Source organism: Mastigoproctus giganteus, chromosome 6 (genome assembly GCF_048544385.1).
Source record: "Mastigoproctus giganteus isolate SK-2022 chromosome 6, ASM4854438v1, whole genome shotgun sequence".
NCBI lineage: Eukaryota > Metazoa > Arthropoda > Arachnida > Uropygi > Thelyphonidae > Mastigoproctus > Mastigoproctus giganteus.
In genome coordinates this window covers 212,946,789-212,965,982 of record NC_143580.1, presented here as the reverse complement: position 1 = coordinate 212,965,982, position 19,194 = coordinate 212,946,789, and the positions used below count along the sequence as shown (strand labels likewise).

The 19,194-nt window shown below is 36.9% G+C and overlaps 1 protein-coding gene across 3 annotated transcripts in view; it reads right to left on the bottom strand.

Moving 5' to 3' along the window:
* Positions 1-19,194, bottom strand: part of hppy (MAP4K3-like protein hppy) — a 394,076-nt gene that overhangs the window by 77,243 nt on the left and 297,639 nt on the right. For all 3 annotated transcript variants that reach the window (XM_090376708.1, XM_090376710.1, XM_090376709.1), the window contains 2 exons: positions 9,090-9,195; positions 2,466-2,628 (listed from right to left, as the gene is read on the bottom strand). In XM_090376708.1, coding sequence (XP_090232834.1) covers positions 2,466-2,628; positions 9,090-9,195 — 269 coding nt within the window. The remainder of the gene's footprint in view (positions 1-2,465; positions 2,629-9,089; positions 9,196-19,194) is intronic.

Here is a 19,194-nt window from a genome sequence, read left to right as displayed (position 1 = left end):
GAAACTTGGCTATAGCAGCAAGGGGGTTACATGTCGATGTCTTCATGTCTCTCTTTCTCCCTAAGATGCCCATGCAAAAATATTATTCTGGCAATTGACGCATATTCTTTCAGAGCACAGTCTTAAAAAAAAAAATCTCCCTGCATTATGCTCACCACACACATAAATTTCTTTCATATTTTCATCAATATTCATCTTGAATCTACCCTAGAAATATAATTGAATAATTGGAAATTATAATTGAAATTTCTTGTTAATATGTAGGTTAGTGCAAATGCATCATTTTAACAGAGCTATCTACCAAAGTAGTTAAATTAATTAATTAAATTGGCATCGTTTTGGTTATATCTCATTTTGTGACTGCCTTCACAATGAGTTGCCATGGTATTGTACTACCTCGAATAAATAACACTTCACCAGTGGAGAAGACTATTGTTATTTATTCTCAGCGGATACCACCACCCAGACAGCACCGTTTCAAAGCTTGTTGGCTTCTCTTCAGTGGGTGGACAGGTACTCTGGTGTTGCTGCAATTTGCACTAACCTACATATTAGTCATTCTACCTCATAGTATGAGGCCTTTGCCCTTAAATACTTTATAGTCTTTATTTTCTAGTTAATATATTAGCTATTTAATAATGTATCTTTATGCTAAAATACAGTGTTTAAAATTAACAGTGCATGGTCACACAAAATTGAAATAACTTTTTAGCATTACTGTTAGCTTAAAAAAATCATGTGAAATATTTCTCGATATGTTATTTTTTTCCCTATTTAAATATGATTATCACTAATCTTTCTTTATCATTAGTTTTCACTGCTCTTTCTGATATATTTACATTTTTACTGCCATGATGGACGATGTTTCCACTGTAATGCTTTGCAATACTTTTGCATCACTGCCACGTCTGCTGGTGACGTGCAATTTTTAAGGGAATCTGTCTGCTATGATCTGCGAGTATCTCACCACACATCAGAATTGATAAGAATTCAGAATAGCATAAAAATGCAGGCTGCTCTGCTGACAGCATTCAAGAATTACATGCAAGCAATGGCATTCAGAGATGATCCCTCTTACAAAGCATGTCACCAAATGCACATGTGTGCAGAAATTTAAAAGTAATAATACCCGTACTGTTTCTTTAACCAAATATAGTAATATGGCACAGGCTTTAAATAAAAAAAAAAAAAAATTAATAAAATAATTTTTTTAAAAAAAATCTGAAATCAAATGCAGTGATTTCCCTTATTGCAGTATGACAGGAAAAGGTGCATGCCAGTCTCTCACAAAACACCCACAAAGCAAGCATTTATTAAACTTTCACCTGAACTAGTTCTGAAATGTATCTTACTTCCAGATAAATTAGTCAGCAGTTATGTAGTTGCTGCTCCCATGTATCAGAATAACAGTATCACAGAAATACTGCGATACTGATATTCTGATATCATATAGATCTAGTTCTTCTGTCAATTCCACTTCTTACCACTTTTAAGTTTCTACCTATCTTGATGGTTGTTTCAGTGACATACAAAGGCAAGGTCCACTGTTTGGTTTATATTTATTTTTAAACAAATCTTTCTGCTATAAAAAGCAGCCCAATAAATAAACAAATTTATTGGACTGTTTTATATTATCTAGTATGATAATCTAGTTATCTGATCTTTTTAAATTGGTATTGACAAAATAGAAGGGAATTGTATTTTTCTAGTACAGTGTGATTTAAAAATGCAGTCCAATTAATCTCTCAATGAACTGAAATTATTGGTAAATTTAAGCAAAGGACCCAAACCTATACCTCCTTACTTGTGACTGTGCACCCTAATCATATGACCAAGTTCAACCTGGCAGATGCTTATTATTCTGTCTTCCCCAAGCTTTAAATCGCACTATCTACATAAGAAACAATTAATGGCCGCCGTAGCCGAGTGGTCAGGCACGAGGGTGCATAAGTACACGTGCCTTGAGTGAGTGAACAGGGTTCAAGCCCTTGACTGCTAAATATGCTGCTGTTTCTTTTATTCTCTTTATCTTGTAAACTCCTCTGACCATGTGGTCGTCCTGGAGTACAAACAGAAAATTTATTTATTTATTTATTACGAAAGAATCATATTTGTTTACTTTCATTAAATCCATGTTCAAATGCAGTTTTATAACGTAAGTGAACTTTACATACACACTACTAAACGTGAAACTAGAATTACTAATTTTTAATTTGTTTTGTTCTATTAAACTGTGTTAAGTGCAATATTAAAAAGATATACATCAAACCCACATAACAAACTAACTCTTAAGAATTAATAACTATTCCAAAATTAATGTAATGCCTGAAGAACTACTTTCAAACTTAGTTATTTTAAGTAGTAGACCATATCAAAATTTAAAAAATGTTCCTTGTAAGTCATAAATGCATAAGACAATTTCAATATTTTGAATCTACTTCAATTTGAAAACTGCCATCACATACCTTGAGTAGCATGAACTTATTAAGTGGGTTATACCACTGCATTAAAAAAATACCACATGGAGTAGCTCCGCATAAATACTTGTATCCATTGTATGGATTTCTCCCAACACAGCACTTAACACAACCTTTGGTATCTGGAACTTTACTAGTAGCAGCAAACCTCCTATAAAAGCAATACACATTTTATGTTTATAACTAGTTGCAATGCATTCTTTCCAATAGTAGTAGCAGCAGCTGCTTTTAGCTTCACACTCTACAGACTAATATAATGTGTTATTAATGAGGTTTTAACTTTCCAGACACAATAAGAGAGGGATTCACATTTTTTGGTCATATAATATCATTTTAATGATAACAACCAATATTAAAATACATGATATTTAAAGAGACTTTTTTTTTGTCACAAATGGATCTCTTCCCTTTTGTTAGGGTTTTCAGAATACAATTTTCATTCATAATAGTCTTTGTGACTGAAAAAATGTTTTTTTTCTCTCAATCATAAAAAATATTGATAACTTGAGATAATAAATGTGTAACCTGTGAGGACTGAAAACTCTTTTATTTAGATAGCTGATATAGTTAGTTTATATCAGTATTAGCAACATAGTGTAGTCACTAGCCAACAAAATAAATAAAATAAAATAAGAATTAATTAAATTTAATTTAAAAAATGAAAATAACTATGTGTTTCCCCTTTAAGTAAATATATAGCTAGCTGACCTCTGAATTTCCCCAAGCTATCACAGCTTCAACCCACAGCAGTAACTTATTCCAGTAATTAGCTAACTTGCTGACTAAAAAAAAACTTCCTATAATCTAGTTTAAATCTCTTTCCCCATAATTTGAATTTATGGCCTCTAGTTCTGGAATCATTTACAACAGTGAAAATTTTGCCTTCATTCATTTTGCTGTGCTCTCTCAGAACCTTATAGACTCAACAGGGTTGGATTTGGAAGAAAATGTGTGCCAGGAAATTGAGTCAGTGGGTACCACTTTCCCTCCCAATTTTGCATTATATTGAACAAATGTACTAAAAGGATAAAAACTATTTTTTACAGTAGAACATCAGTTATCTGGAATAATTGATATCAGACGCCTTCCGGACAGCTAAATTTTCCGGATAATTGAACCGGAAAATTTTTCTGGTAAGATTAAATTTATTTAATCTTAGCAGAAAAATTATTTAATTTAATAAATTTAAATTTATTAAATCATACCTTAAGATTAAATTAAATAAGATTAATTAAATTTAAAAAAAATTATAAACCAATCTTGGGAAACAGAAACATCCATCCAGGCATTTTTATACAAAACAGGAAAATTAGAAACATTTTTAAATGTTCTAGGTTTTTTTGACTTACCAATAACGAGCACGGACAATCTGTGCATCCCAATGGCATTTGCACACATAGCAATCATAACTCACTCTTTTCTCGGTAATGCTTTTCATAATAAGCCCAATTATGAAAAGTTTATAATCAACATTATAAACTTTTTTTTTTCTTTCTCATAATTTGCTATAACTGAAGTAAACTTACTTTTAAAGGACACCACTGCCGATTTGTCTGCAGAAAGTTTCTTGCCTTGAATATCTAGTTCACGTATACTGTGTCTCAGTTTAAATTTTTTCAGCCAACCTGTGCTTGCCTTAAAATCTTCATTACCTATTAATTTTCAATTAAAATCCAATGCTTTTTCACACAACATTGGGCTGGACGCCAGTTCACCTAAACTTCACTCTGAAGAAAACAAAAAAATAAAGTGAGTGCACTCTCTAAAGCGGCATTTTCAGGTTTCAACATCATCTTTTTCCTTCTAGAGCCTCCTTCACTATCCAACACAAACTAATCAACACAAATTCTGTTATAGCACTGGAATTTTTCTTGATGTCATAAATTGTTGAAGTCCACATTAAACTCTTTGGAGAGAATTCCTAAATTTTCACCTTTTCTAATTCTATTAATAATTTCCATTTTTGTTGCAATGTTAAAACTACGCATTTTCTTTTCGTTCAAATTTTATGATAAAAAAATGAGAAAAATAATAAATAGCACAGTTTGGGCTGATATTATTCTTACCGAATTTGGAGCTCAACTAATCAGAAATTCACTCATGGTTTCCGAGAAAACCCAGTAGTCTCTGTGACATTTTTCTAAAGCACATTTCTGAAGGTCACATAGATAGAGGTCACAACCGTAAAACAACAAAAACAATTTGCAGTTTTCAGTTTATTGGACTTTTTGTTTGTACAATTTGTTATAAACAAGTAGTAAACTTGATCTTTTGCTTATTATAATCAAAATTCAATTTGCAAACATGATCAATATAACTGGAGCTTACTGTACAACTGTTAATAAAGAAAAGAAGAAAGATCAGCCTTTCAAATTATTCCAGATAACTGATGTTCTACTGTATTGTATTCAAATACAACATACAGGTAGATATAATAAAATACAATGAATATTCTGAAGTAATTGTTAATTCATAACAAAACATTTTTCTTGTAATAAAAGTAAACTTCTTTTACATAGTTGCAAGAAAAAATAAGATTTTAGAACACAATAACAACAAAAAATTTATTAAATTTAGAGTTTTAGTGTTTAATATCTTTGCACAATATCTTTGTTTGCCAACATAGTGATTAAAAAGAATCAACATTTTGATCTCTTAATCTATTTCATTATTTATTTTTAACATAACTTAAAATGTTCAAACTTATCTCACAATGCACTTGCATGACTGTAAGTACAAATTATATTCATTTAACACTTTTAAACAACAAAGTAAAACTTTTTTTACAAGATTTCATTCTGTCATTTTATCATCAATTAGAAGTGCAGAAATATCATCATAATTGTCATCAAGTTCATTTTCTTCATTAGCTTTTGAAGTTAGGTAACTGTCAGGGACTGTGTTTTTTAAAAAATTCATTTTTTCACAAAATTGTTGTACTCATCAACTAGATCTGATACTGAAAATTTTCTTAATTTTTTCATTAATTGTCCAAATTTTAACAAAGTTCATTTCCTTCACATCTTTAATGAAAAAAAATCTAGATTAAATAAATGACATTAATTTATCAAATAATTATTATTTACAAATCAGTCTGCAATTATGGTGGAAAAAATCCCTTCGAATATGTATTTTTTTGAAAATTTTAAGATTTTCAGAAAGGCTGGCTACTCCTGTCATACAGGGACTTCCCCAGCTTCAAGTATTATGCATGTGCTCAGTTCTCAAATTGGAATCAATTTCAGTTGTTTGTTTGCACTATATATTTACAGATCTCAAGGGTGATCTCACCTCATAGAAGGTAAAAAAACTCAAGAGAGGTGATTGGTCTTATTCCATAAGAATGAATTGTCACAAGCTACACAAAGAGGGTGCAGGTAGAGTGAGATGATGACAAAGAGATAGAGAGGGTAAAGAACTGAAAGGGAAACACAGAAAAATTAGTTATAGATGGATATAACAATGTATCCTTCTATTCACAGATAATAAAATGATAAAGTTATGATTTTTTCAGCTTTACTGACCTGGCTCCAATTTGCACTGGGATATTTCCTGGTGTCCTGCCAAGACAGTCCAACCCTCGACCTCAATGAAGTCTCCCTCTAAGGTACTGAGTTGCTTGTGGGCCAAGTTCTGCAGCCCACATATTTAGTCTTTCCTCATACAGGTTTCCTTTTACTGAACTCACTCAGTTACCTGTCTTTGGACTCTTTCAAGAAGCTCAACATCTTTTAGGTGTGGTCTGACAACTGCCTTATACAGTAAGATTATGATCTATCTCTACAAACAAATTTTCAATAAATCATGGATGGCCCTTCCTTGCTGCCTGTCTATATTGCTTAGAGATCTCCATATCTGGCCATATTATAACTCCCAAATCCCTTTCTTCTATTGATTTTAATTCAACCTCACCAAGTGTATAAATTATTTTGGGGTTGCTACTTACCAAGTGTCAGATCCTGCATTTTGCTGTATTAAAACAGAGCTTCCACTTTTCTGACCACCCTTGAAGTCTATCTAAGTCATCCTGAAGGAGCACTTCACATGGTCAAGTGATCTGGTGAATGGAAAGGCCCCCACAGCAGCCTGAATTCACTCACATATTCCTGGAACCAGTTCTGTACAATTCTGGTCTTGTGACATGGTGCATTAACCTGCTGGAAAAATCCATTTGTAGACAGAGACACTGCAGCCATAAACAGATGTGCTTGGTCAGAAAAAAATTTCTAGATAATCTGTGGCATCAAAATGTTGCTCCACTGGTATCAAGGAGCCCAACAGCCACCATGAAAACACTTCCCATACCATTACTCTACCACCACAAGCCTCCATCTGGCAGGATGGATTTATGGATTCATGCTGTTTTTGCCATATTCGGGCAAAACAGGAACCAGAGCAATGCAGCAGGAACAGGAAGTCATCACACCAAGCAACATTTTTCCAATCCTCCTTCCATTCATTTACAATGAATGGAAGGAGGATTTTGGTCATCCTCCTTTGGTCAACCAGTTTGGTCATCAGCTGCAATACCATCCACGACAAAGTATGATAAGTTGTTTGTTTTGAAATGACTCTTCGGTTATGACTATTATACTGGATCATTATTTGTCTGAATGTAGCCATCCTGTCACCCTCCTCTAGCTTTTTGTATCGATTTGCTGTTTCCAACCATGAGATTGCCACTGGTTGGATATCATCTGGTTATCAAACCAAGCTCAATACATCTCTGGCAGGGTAGCAGTTTGCTCATACCAGTGCATCTGGCACAACTACCATGACACATTCAGAGTTACTTAAATCTTTTGTCTTCCCTATTCTTGCAAGGAATCACACACACATATAGCACTTCCACATACTTGCCCACTTTATACTGCATGATGTCATTGAAGCGAACTCCATTTCATGAAAAGGGTGGGTGAACTTAAAAAGTGCCATTCATTTGTATATGACATATTTCTAATACTCCACAAGGATATTGTAGACACTGTACAGCAACCTGACAACAAGGTTCACTCTGATATACAGTTCACAGGAAAATGAAAGAACTGCAAGTGATTATTCCTTTATGTTTTAATTTACAGACAATTATAGATTTATAGACAATCTGAATATACATCATCTTACTCTATCAATTTTTCTGAACAAGTGGTCAGAACAGACAGAGTATATGCCATAAATTCATAATGGTTCCAGCCAAAAAAGAGCAACATCTGTAATGGCAAAATACCTATACCATATATGGAATGCAATTAGGAAGGGAGACAAAATGGATGTCAGGGCATATCACAACTCTCAAGGAAGCTGACTCAGAGATATGTGCAGAACATTAGTCCCATGAATGCACAAATCACACAATCTACTGCTCACTTATACCACAAAACAGGGTCTGAATTATTTGTCTTACCACAAAAAATGGTCTGAACCACTTGTCTTGTCTTATCTTTATATACAGATATTCACATGAACACTGAAGGGCTAATATAGTTTTCCAAAATCTTTGTGTTTATAGTTTTACTATATTCAAGTTGTATTCATCATGATTTTGAACCCAACAGAATTCACTATGCAGGTATTCAAAATTTTAAATTTGCATGCAGAAAATGAAATTAAGTTATTAGAAGTGATAAAGAAGTGATAATTTTATTACATTATCAATTTTGAAAAATTCTTGTTGTTGGTTTTATGGTGAATAAGCATTTTAAGCCATACTGTACAAGTGTATTACATCTGGACATTTGTGTTGCCACAAGCCAATCTGTATATTGTATAGGCTGAAAAACTCCTACACCTCCCACCTGAGATTGACTAACTACAGCCTCAGCTGAAGAGCCTTTAAGAATTCTTCCAGTCTCCCATGGGATATAAATCTAGAACTCTCCATATGCTTGAAAAATTATGAGAAAAAACAATTATGGTATATTAGCATTAGAAGAGGCATATGATGCAAGAAAGCAAGGCTTACATCAGCCAAAAAAAAAAAAAAAAAAAAACCCTTCCCATTTCACCTATCCATTCACTCCAAAAGTTTGTTCACTTCTTCCTTGAATTTATTTAAGCTATCAACTTCCACAATGACAGATGGAAGTTTGTTCCAGCAATCAACTACTGGTTAAAGGCAAAAGTCTGCACTTCTATTCTACAACTGTCTTTCCTCAATTTGAGTTTATGCCCCTTCATTGTTTGTAATCAAAGCCTTATACATCTCAATCAGATCACCTTGCAGGTGCATAGTCTCCAGACACTGCAATTTGCAGGACTTAAGCCTTTCTTCATAAGATCACCCCTTTGTTTCCCCCCACCAGTTGTTGCCCTTCTCTGTACTCATTGTAGCAGTACTACATTCTTCCTAAAATGAGGCCTCCAGACCTGTATACAGTATTCAAGGTGTGGCCTGGCCATTGCCTTATACAAGGGGATAATCACCTCCTTATCACTGCTAGCAAAATTCCTGTATATCAAAAACACCATGACCTGCTCTGGCAGCCTGTCTGTGCTGCTCAGAAAACTTCATATCTGACTACACAATTACACCAGATCTTTTTCATTTTCCACTACCCTGAGTGTAGTACCATACAGTTGGTTCATTTATATGAAAAACTTACAAAAACTTACCTTGGAACAAACCTTTCTGGAATCTTGTTCATTGGTAATGAAAAGCGATGGGTTTGTTTACTATGCAGAGATAAGAGATCATGCCTATACAACTGAGGAGCTTTGCCTAAAAAAAAAAAAAAAAAAAAAAAAGTTAATTTAATGCAATTTCATTAAGCAGATATTCAAAATATTTGGCATATAACATTATACATGGCCTCCATAGCCGAGTGGTCAGGATCGGGAGTGCAGTAGCATACGCTCTTTGAGTAGACAGGGGTTCAAGCCCCTGACTGCTAAATATGGTCGATCTGCCAACCCGCACTGGACCAGCGTGGCAGATTATGGTCCATTTCCCTTAACATGGATTGTTGAGGAGGCTTCCATCCTGCAGTGGGCTGATAATCACTGCACCTTAACTTACCTTACCTATTATACACCGAAGATTATAATTTTATAACTGAATTAGCAATAAAAAAAAAAACCTTGCAACTTAATAAGTAAATACTAGAATGTTAATCACAAACTAAGCACTTACTTATTAACTTGCAATAAAAAAAAACCTTGCAACTTAATAAGTAAATACTAGAATGTTAATAACAAACTAAGCACACCAAATCTATCTTTGAAGTAATCTTCCAGGCAAAACCAAATACTTTTTGTTGAATCAAATAGTCTATACCAGGTCTAATATTTCAGTTTAAAATTTAGCTAGGTTTTTCCATGAACTTACAACCTGTTGAAAGTGTCTCTGGTCACAGTTCTGAATTTTCAAAACAAAATTAAAAATGTTATAAAATGCATTTAAATCAAATATTTGCACCATAAAGTAGGTGCAATACAGACTATACTTTTTGTTTAACAAAATTCATAATATACTTCAAATTTTGTTATTAAAGATTATGCAGTTTTAAATAGTTTTCTTCCACCAGTTAGTTATTCCAGATACCACTACACATAAAGACATTAATAAAATAAGCAGCCTTAATGTTTATTCTAGTAATTTTAAAAAGTGAATAGAAACTGTATTTGCCTAAATGAATCAAAAAGTTGTTAGCTTTTCGTTAAATCCTTCTTAGTGTACTCTAGCTTTCAAATTACACCAAGCTATCCCATAGCCAACCACTTGTGAGGTAATGTAGGTTACCCAAAACAGCTGTAAATACTCAATACGTTCTACATTGATATTAATTTTTGTAAAATAATAAGAGTTTATCTCAATATAGTATGTAGAACGCTTCCGCATGATACTCTACAGAAATTAAAACGAAAAAATCAAAAACTTACATTAGAGTAAAAAATAAATAATTAAAAACCAATTTAACACGATTCAAATCAATTTAACACAGTCAATTGTGTTAAATTGGTTTTTAATTATTTATTTTTTACTCTAATGTAAGTTTTAGATTTTTTCATTTTAATTTCTGGAGAGTATCATACGGAAGTGTTCTACGTACTATATTGAGGTAAACTCCTCTTATTATTTTACAAATTATGACTTTCTTAAATGTGTTTTTTTTTTTTTTTTTTTTTTTTGTGATCTTTTTATTATTTTTTGACAGAGAAATGGACTCTTGACTAGGATCATTGAATCAGTATACAATGCATCCAAAAAAGCATAGTTAACACAAGTACTACTCATTACTTTAAAGGTAGTACTTGTGCATAAGTATGCTCTGATATTCCTTGTCAGATCAGACTTCCAAATCTTGGATCTCCTCTTTTTGATCTCCTTTAGCTCACTCTATCAAATTCACTTCCTATCTTTCTTAACCCAACAAAAATCATCCACAAACTTTTGATTTTCTTTATACTATGGAAATTAGACTTTCTCCAGACTAACTCTCCTACAGAGAAGTAATGTCCTCAGTGACTTTAATGTTCATAACCTGTCAACTTCAGTTTGCTGGTTGTACAGACCCAGCTGATTGCAAATGGAATTGTCTTGACTGCAGTCAAGATGATCCTATCTGCAACCAAAAAAGTCAGCCATAGTCAGGGATTATGAAGATTAATAAATTAATGTCATTTTACCCATTCATTTAAACAAAATAATCCTAATAGTTTGCTTCACTACTTCAGTACTAACAATTTATCATTTATGATTTTGATAAATAAAAATTGTATTAATAAACTTGAAGGTGTTGACTATTATACACACTGTGCTGCCACTTTATTAGGTACACCCATGCTGTGCACACAAGTGGTTTGTCCCACAACGTTGCAAGTCACATGACCACAGTTGTGGATACAAATGCAGCAGAACAACATTTCTAGTATCAGTTAAGCATACAAACTGTAGCAAGAATGGGGAAAGGAATGATCTAACGGGCTTCGAATGTGGCATGGTAGTAGGTGCAAGATGTGCTGGACAAAGCATCTCTGAAACAGCAGTTCTCCTGAACTTTTCACGCACCACAGTTTCAAGGGTGTATCGAGAATGGTGCAACAAACAGAAAACATCCTCTCAATGGCACTCCAGTAGAAGAAAATTGATTGTTGATGAGAGAGCTCAGAGGAGGATAGCTAGAATTGCGCAAGCAAACAGAGAGGTCACAATGTCGCACATCACGTCAGAATACAACCTTGGTGCGCAGAACAAAATATTGCAATGGACCACTAGTTGCGTTTTGTCACGAATGGGCTAGAACAGCCAACGGCCACATCGTGTACCTTTGTTATCAATGAAGAACAAGAGAGCACGTCTCCTGTGGGCACAGCAACACCAGCACTGGACTATCGAGGATTGGAAAACAGTTGCTTGGTCTGACAAGTCAAAGTTCCTGGTGCATCATATTGATGCAAGGCTCAGAATTTGGCAAAAACAGTATGAATCCATGGGCCCGTCATGTCTGACAACTACTGTCCAAGGTGGTGAGGGCATTGTTATGATGTGGGGAATGTTTCCTTGGCACACAGTGGGTACACTGATACCCATAGATTCACGTCTGAATGCCACATCGTACCTAAACATCATTGCTGATCAAGTGCATCTGTTCGTGTTGACAGTTTATCCTCAGTCAGATGGTTACTTCCAGCAGGATAATGCAGAGTGTATATACATACACTCTGCATTATCCTGCAGAGTGTATGTATATACACTCTGCATTATCCTGCATTATCCTGCAGAGTCTGAAAACGTGCAGAGTGTATATACATACACTCTGCACGTTTTCAGCATCTTGTTCACAGTTTATCCTCAGTCAGATGGTTACTTCCAGCAGGATAATGCACCAGTGCACAAAGCCCGAATCACTATGGAATGGTTCCAGGAACACGACATTGACTTTTCTTTGCTGCAGTGACCCACTCAGTCCCTGGATCTCAATCCTATTGAACATCTTTGGGATGGGCTGGAAAGGGCTGTTCACTGCAGGCCTACACTGAATTGAATTCAATGGAGGCCTACACCTCCATTGAATCTCACTCTGCACGTTTTCAGCATCTTGTTCCTGCACAATGTTTTCAGCATCTTGTTCAATCCATGCCTAGACGAATTCAGGCTGTTTTGAAGGCTAAAGGAGGCTCAACACACTACTAGGTAGGTGTGCCTAATAAAGTGGCAGCACAGTGTATATACATATATATTTTTTTATAATTATTGAAAATGATACCAAATTTATAACCAATTTAGTACATTTTTCATTTCAAAACAGGATTCTGTTTGGCAGGTGAGTAGTAAATACAGATCATTTTAAACCTCCAACATGTATATATAATAAAATAAACTATTTGAATGGTCAGTGCTTTTGCACCATGTTTTGTTTGCAGCGAACTGTTCAAGTTGATAATTGGCATCGTTTTAATTGTATCTCATATTTTGAACCTTCACAATGAGTTCCCAAGGTATTGTACTGCTTTGAATAAGTAATGCTTCACTAGTGGAGAAGACTAATGTTACTTATTCTCAGCAGATACCACCACCCAGACGGCACTGTTTCGCAGCTTGTTGGCTTACTCTTGGTGGCTGGGCAGGTACCCTATTGTTGCAATAGTGAGAACCCAGTTATGAAGGTCCACAATATGAGAGATGCCTGATGGTGTTGTAATAGTATAAACTAGGGCAATATTTTGATGAAGCAATGGGACCACGGTTAAGATTCATTATTGAACAGTCAATGCTTTTGCACCATGTTTTGTTCATAGTGAACTGTTCAAGATAATTGGCATTGTTTTAATTGTATCTCATATTGTGAATCAAACTTCACGAGTTGCTGAGGTATTGCACTGCAAAATAATTACCTTAGTTTATACTGTTACACAACATCAGGCATCTCTCATATTGTAGACTTATACCTTCATAACCGGGTTGTCACTATTGCAACAACAGGGCACCAGTCTACCCACCGATGAGTAAGCTAACAAGCTTTGAAACGGTGCTGGGTGGTGGTATCCACTGAGAATAAGTAACATTAGCCTTCTCCACTGGTGAAGCGTTACTTATTCAAAGCAGTACAATAACTTGGCAACTCGTGAAGGTTGTTTCGCAATATGAGATTCAATTAAAATGATGCCAATTATCGACTTGCCAAGTTCACTTGTCAGAGTTCACTATGAACAAAACACAGTGCAAAAGCACTGACCATTCAATAGTGAATCTTAAGCATTGCTTAAGATTCACCATTGCTTCATGCAAAATTGCCTTAGTTTATTTATAATAAAATAAAGAACAAAAAGTTCAGGTAGTCTGTATTACTGCTACAAATCAGTATGTCTGTGCTGTTAATGATCTCTCATTGGATATGGTAAAAAAAAAAAAAAAAAAAAACAACACTACACATAATTAAAGACAAAATTCTTTACACTGGCTAGTCGCCTACGTAGCCAGGTGGGCAGGAGCAGCAGCAGTGCGTAGCACACGCTTCTTGATTAGACCGGGGTTCGAGTCCGTGACCACCAAATACGGAAAGGTCAGGGAATGACCACCGCATATCTCCAGAGCAATATGGCCTTAGTTGCTAATGCTCCTAAAAACCAAATAACAACACTCATGATTTACCTCTTTAGAAACATAAAACAAATAAGAAGTGAAGCGCAAGTTTCTCAATAAAGAAGTTTGCTGCATTGATATTTTCAGCATATTTTTAAAATTTAAATTGGATTAGGTTGGTTGGTTTTTGGGTTTTATTGGGGCATTAACAACTAAGACTATAATGCGCCAAAACCAGGTGATACATATAAAAAAAAATTTAAACTTTCACTGACCTAATTACTTAGGTCACCATGTCAACGTATAAAATAACAAAGTTATAAAATGTAGAAAAGACAAATCAATAAAGAAATAACAATAACATGTAAATTTTAAATACAAGTAAAAACCTTTATTGACCATAGCAGACATATGGTCATTTTCGGATAAAATCTGACTGAGTATACGGCTCAGTCAGATGATTTAAAGCGGTAAAACGGATATTGCTAAAATCTGGACAGTCAATTAAATGTGTCTGATAGTTAAAATTGTGCTACAGGACTCACACATAGGAGGATCCATCAGCCCTCAGCAAAAACGAATGAGTCAAATGACTATGTCCTATGCGGGTCCGTCCGGGCAAGAACAACTTCCTCCTTACGATTCATGCACAGACTAGACTGCCACGGTTCAATTACAGGCTTTATATGATATAATTTATTCGCAGTCTGTCTATTCCACGAATCCTGCCATTGGGAGTGTATCTTTTGGTGTATTATTTGCCTGTAGTCTGTATAGGGGACTGACAGGCAGCAATTATTATTGGGAGTTGCTGATTTGGTTGCGGTGTCAGTAACGTCAGTTCAGTTCCAACGTGGCTGGGAATACAGCAGAAGTGGATATCATATTCACGTTCACAGAGGAAGTGAATCTTCTGCTGAATGCTAGACAGAACTGGATGAGAATTATATCTCACGGTTATTAAAGCCTGTAACACACTGAGAGAGTCAGAATATAAAATGAACCATTGGTATTGGCGTTTACCAATGTGATCCAAGGCTAACTCTATAGCGTGCAGCTCTGCAGTAAATATGCTGCATTCAGAGGGAATCTGCTCCGATGTAGTGGTGTCTGTAAAGACAGCAGCAGATCCCACATATGATTCCGACTTCGAACCATCTGTGTAAACTGGCGTGAAGTCAGAATGTTCAATTCGGTGTGGTGAATAAAGCTGCAGGTAGACAGATGATGGAGTGTCCGACTTTCCCCAATTTCTAAGGGAGAAGTCACATGTTGGAACATGAGCAAGCCAGGGTGGAAGGGGTTGCTTTGGTGTTTGGGCAACCTTGTCTACCTTGATATTAAGTTCTTTGAGTAGCTCTTGGAGATGAATACCAAAAGGACGATTCGCAGTCTTACGGGTGTTGTACAAATTTTCCCATCGTGGCTCAAAAACGAATGGCCACGTAGGATGGTCAGGCAGGGATTTCAATTTTAAGGCATACTTTAGAGACAATTGCTTACGTCGAAGTGATAATGGTGGTTCGTTTGCTTCGACGTATAAGCTCTGGACAGGAGATGTCCGATATGCTCCAGTAGCAATACGGAGAGCCTGATGATGGACAGGATCCAGCCATCGAAGTACACTGTCTCTGGCCGAACTGTATACCAGGGACCCATAATCTAGTCTGGATCATACAAGTGCACGATCCAGACTAGATTATGCGTAGTAGGGTGCATCGATCCACACCCCAAGATGTAGAGGAAAGAGAGCGCAGAATATTCAGGCCTTTTGTGCACTTTGTGCGGAGTTGACGGATGTGATCCAGAAAGGTCAGCTTTTTATCGAATATGAGTCCTAAGAATTTTGTGTCCGCTGCGACTGGAAAAGCATTTTGTCCGAGCCTTAATTCAGATTCAGGATGAAGATTATGCTTACAACAAAAATGTACGCAAACGGTCTTCTCCGGCAAGAACCTGAAGCCATTAGCAAGTGCCCAGGAATTAAGGCGATCGATGGCTTTTTGCAGTTGTCTTTCAATAACCCTCATGTTGCATGACTGACAAAATATGCTCAAGTCATTAACATAGAGGGCACTGTTTACAGTTGGAGGAAGTTGTTCTGTGATGGAATTTACTTTGATGGCAAAAAGCGTGACACTTAAAACTGATCCTTGTGGTACTCCCTCCTCTTGGGTGAAGGAACGAGAGAGAGGATCTCACACGAACCTGGAAAGATCGATTGGCTAAAAAGTTTTTAATAAAAATGGGGAGTTGCCCTCTAAGACCAAGGCTATGCAAATCTTTTAAGATGCCAAATCTCCAATTTGTGTCATACGCTTTTTCCATGTCAAAGAATACAGATACTAAATGTTCACGTTTTAGAAAAGCATCCCGGATGGATGTTTCCAGTGTAATAAGATGGTCCAAAGTGGACCGGTTCCTTCGGAAGCCGCACTGGATGTTAGAGAGAAGGTCATTTGATTCTAAATACCAGATTAAACGAAAATTTACCATTCTCTCCAGGATTTTGCACAGACAGCTAGTCAGAGCAATAGGACAATAGTTAGTAGTGACTTTTGGATCCTTTCCTGGCTTAGCAAAGGTAAGAACGATTGCCTTGCACCAGGAATCCAGAAACTGCCCTTCAATAAAGATTCTGTTATATAGAAGGAGCAGATAATCCATAGATTTAGTGAAGATGCTTAATCATTTCATAATGGATGCCATCTGGTCCGATAGCACTTGCTTTGGAAAGAGTGAGGGCTCTTTTCAGTTCCTCCATAGTGAATGCTCCGTTGTAGGGATAAAGGCTCTTAGACTTTAAATTAAAAGCCTGTGTTTCAATTTTGTGTTTCAGGACCAGGAACTCTGGGGAATACGAAGATGTTTCAGAGATGTTAGAGAATGTTTCCCCAAGATAATTGGCTATTGCAGTTGGATCTGCAATAGAGCATCCATTATAATCTAGGATTGAAGAAGGGTGGGATGTATATTTTCCCTTCATTTTCCGGATTTTATCCCAGACCAACTTAGTACTAGTGGACTGAGTAAATGATGAAGTAAAACGGATCCATGATTCCTTTTGACTCTGACAGCGGATATAGCGTGCTTTAGCTCGTGTGCATTTGAAGGCTACATGGTAGGATATCGGCAGAATATCCCCCACGCTTTGTTTTGAGCCTTTTTTGCTGCTGTGCATTGTGAATTCCACCAAGGTTTGGGAAATGGTGGAAACCGGGCAGATATTTTTGAAACAGCATTCACAGCTGCTTGGACGATAATTTCTGTGATGTATGTTACTGCATCATTGATAGGCTCCTGACTGATGGTATTGAGGTCAAAATTTGCCTGATGTTGGAAGGCAGACCAGTCAGCCTGATCAATCTTCCACCGTGGTAACCTGAAAGGAAGACACGGTCTCGCACTGTATAACGAGGTTATCACAGGGAAGTGATCACTTCCGTATGGGTTCTCCTCCACTTCCCAAGGGAGTGAAGGGAGCAGAGAAGGAGAGCAGATAGAGAGAGAGAGAGATCAATGGCAGAAAACGTACAGGTAGGCATGTGGAAGAAGGTATTTGTTCCAGTATTTAGAAGGGAAAGGTCATTGTCATTTAGCATATGCTCTATGACTCGTCCCCTTCCATTGTTGTTAGCACTACCGCACAGGGTGTTATGTCCATTAAAATCCCCGAGAAGTAAGAAAGGGGGAGGCAACTGCATTACAAGATCATCAAGGTCTTCCTGGAAGATGTCAGTCCCAGGTGGCAAATAAATAGAGCATACGGTTAATAAAAATCCCACTGTAAGGCGAATTGCAACAGCCTCTATGCTAGTTGTAATTAGCAAGGGCTGAACTGGGGTCTGGTTTCCCACAAGGATAGCCACTCCTCCATGAGCACGACCATCCACAATTCTGTCCTTACGAAAAAATGTTATGTTATGCATGGTTGGGTTATCATTTGCCTTTAGGTAAGTCTTCTGCAAGCAAAAGCAAACTGGCTCGTGCTTTTGCAGGAGGGCCTTGATGTCATCTGTATTTCGCTGGAATCCACGACAATTCCATTGTAGGAATTTAGCCATTATTTTGGCTTGGTGGGTCCATCAGACGGCTTCCAAGGTGCTGAGGGCTTACTTTTGTCAGTCTTGGATTTATCTTTTTTCGGGAAGAATGGACGCTGTCCCGTGTCCATTTCTTCCTCCGCAAAGAGTTCCAACTGATTCATCCAGTACCTCCTTGTTCTCTACATCCATTGTTTCTGTTATTACTGGAGGCTCCTTACCAATTGGCTCTTTGGTAGTGGTGGAGCACTAGGAGGTATGGATATAGGAGTGGCAGCTGACTGTGTTTTTTTGGTGGGCTTTTGTGAACTCAATAAATAACGTGCAATCGGAGTGAATGACTCTCTTGGTGGTATAGTCATCTCAGTTTGTGTCCGAATAGTGCACTTGTGGGGGATTTGTGGGGGATTACGATGATAGGTATTCCCTCTACTGATGTGGCTTTCAGGATTTTTTCTGCCTGTTTTATATTTATAGCTTCGACCAAAAGGTCACCAAAATGCAGTCATTTTACAGATTTGGGTGATCCTGCCAACCCTTCTAATCCTTTCTGGATAAAGAAGGGTGACATCTTTCCAATGGACTGCTCTCCGGTGGAATGGAGAATGAGGAAATGCGGTGTCATTGATGGTGGTGGTGGTGGTGTATCCTCAGTCCTGGCTCTTTTTGCAGAGGTGTTATCTGCGTCATCATCTTGATTAGGTAAGGGCCTTGTTGGGCCCCCAGAAGAAGGATTTATAATACTCATAGGAGTAAAATAAATATTTTCCGATGCCCTAAGTACCTCACCCACTACAGAGTCCTACGAGGGGACGCCCACTCATGAACTAGCAGGCACTGCGTACACGAATGGGACGCCAAGTTAGCTTAGAGGCACCATACCCACGTTTCCAATAAGCCTTGATCCTGTCCCAGGACCAAAGAGAGGGAGACTTATTGGAACGCAGTTGACCCTAGTAGTAAGAACCACCCGCTGATTGATCCCAGTCGGGCCGGTCCGGGACCACCCGTCTTGTCGAAGCAGGGGCCAAAGTGGTGTATTAAGGCTGGGCCCCTCAACCACCAGGATCCCCTTTCCGAATTCCACGGGTCGCGGCGCACGGCTGCACACACCGGATTCCAAAGATGTAACCCTGGAACCAAAGTATGGGCG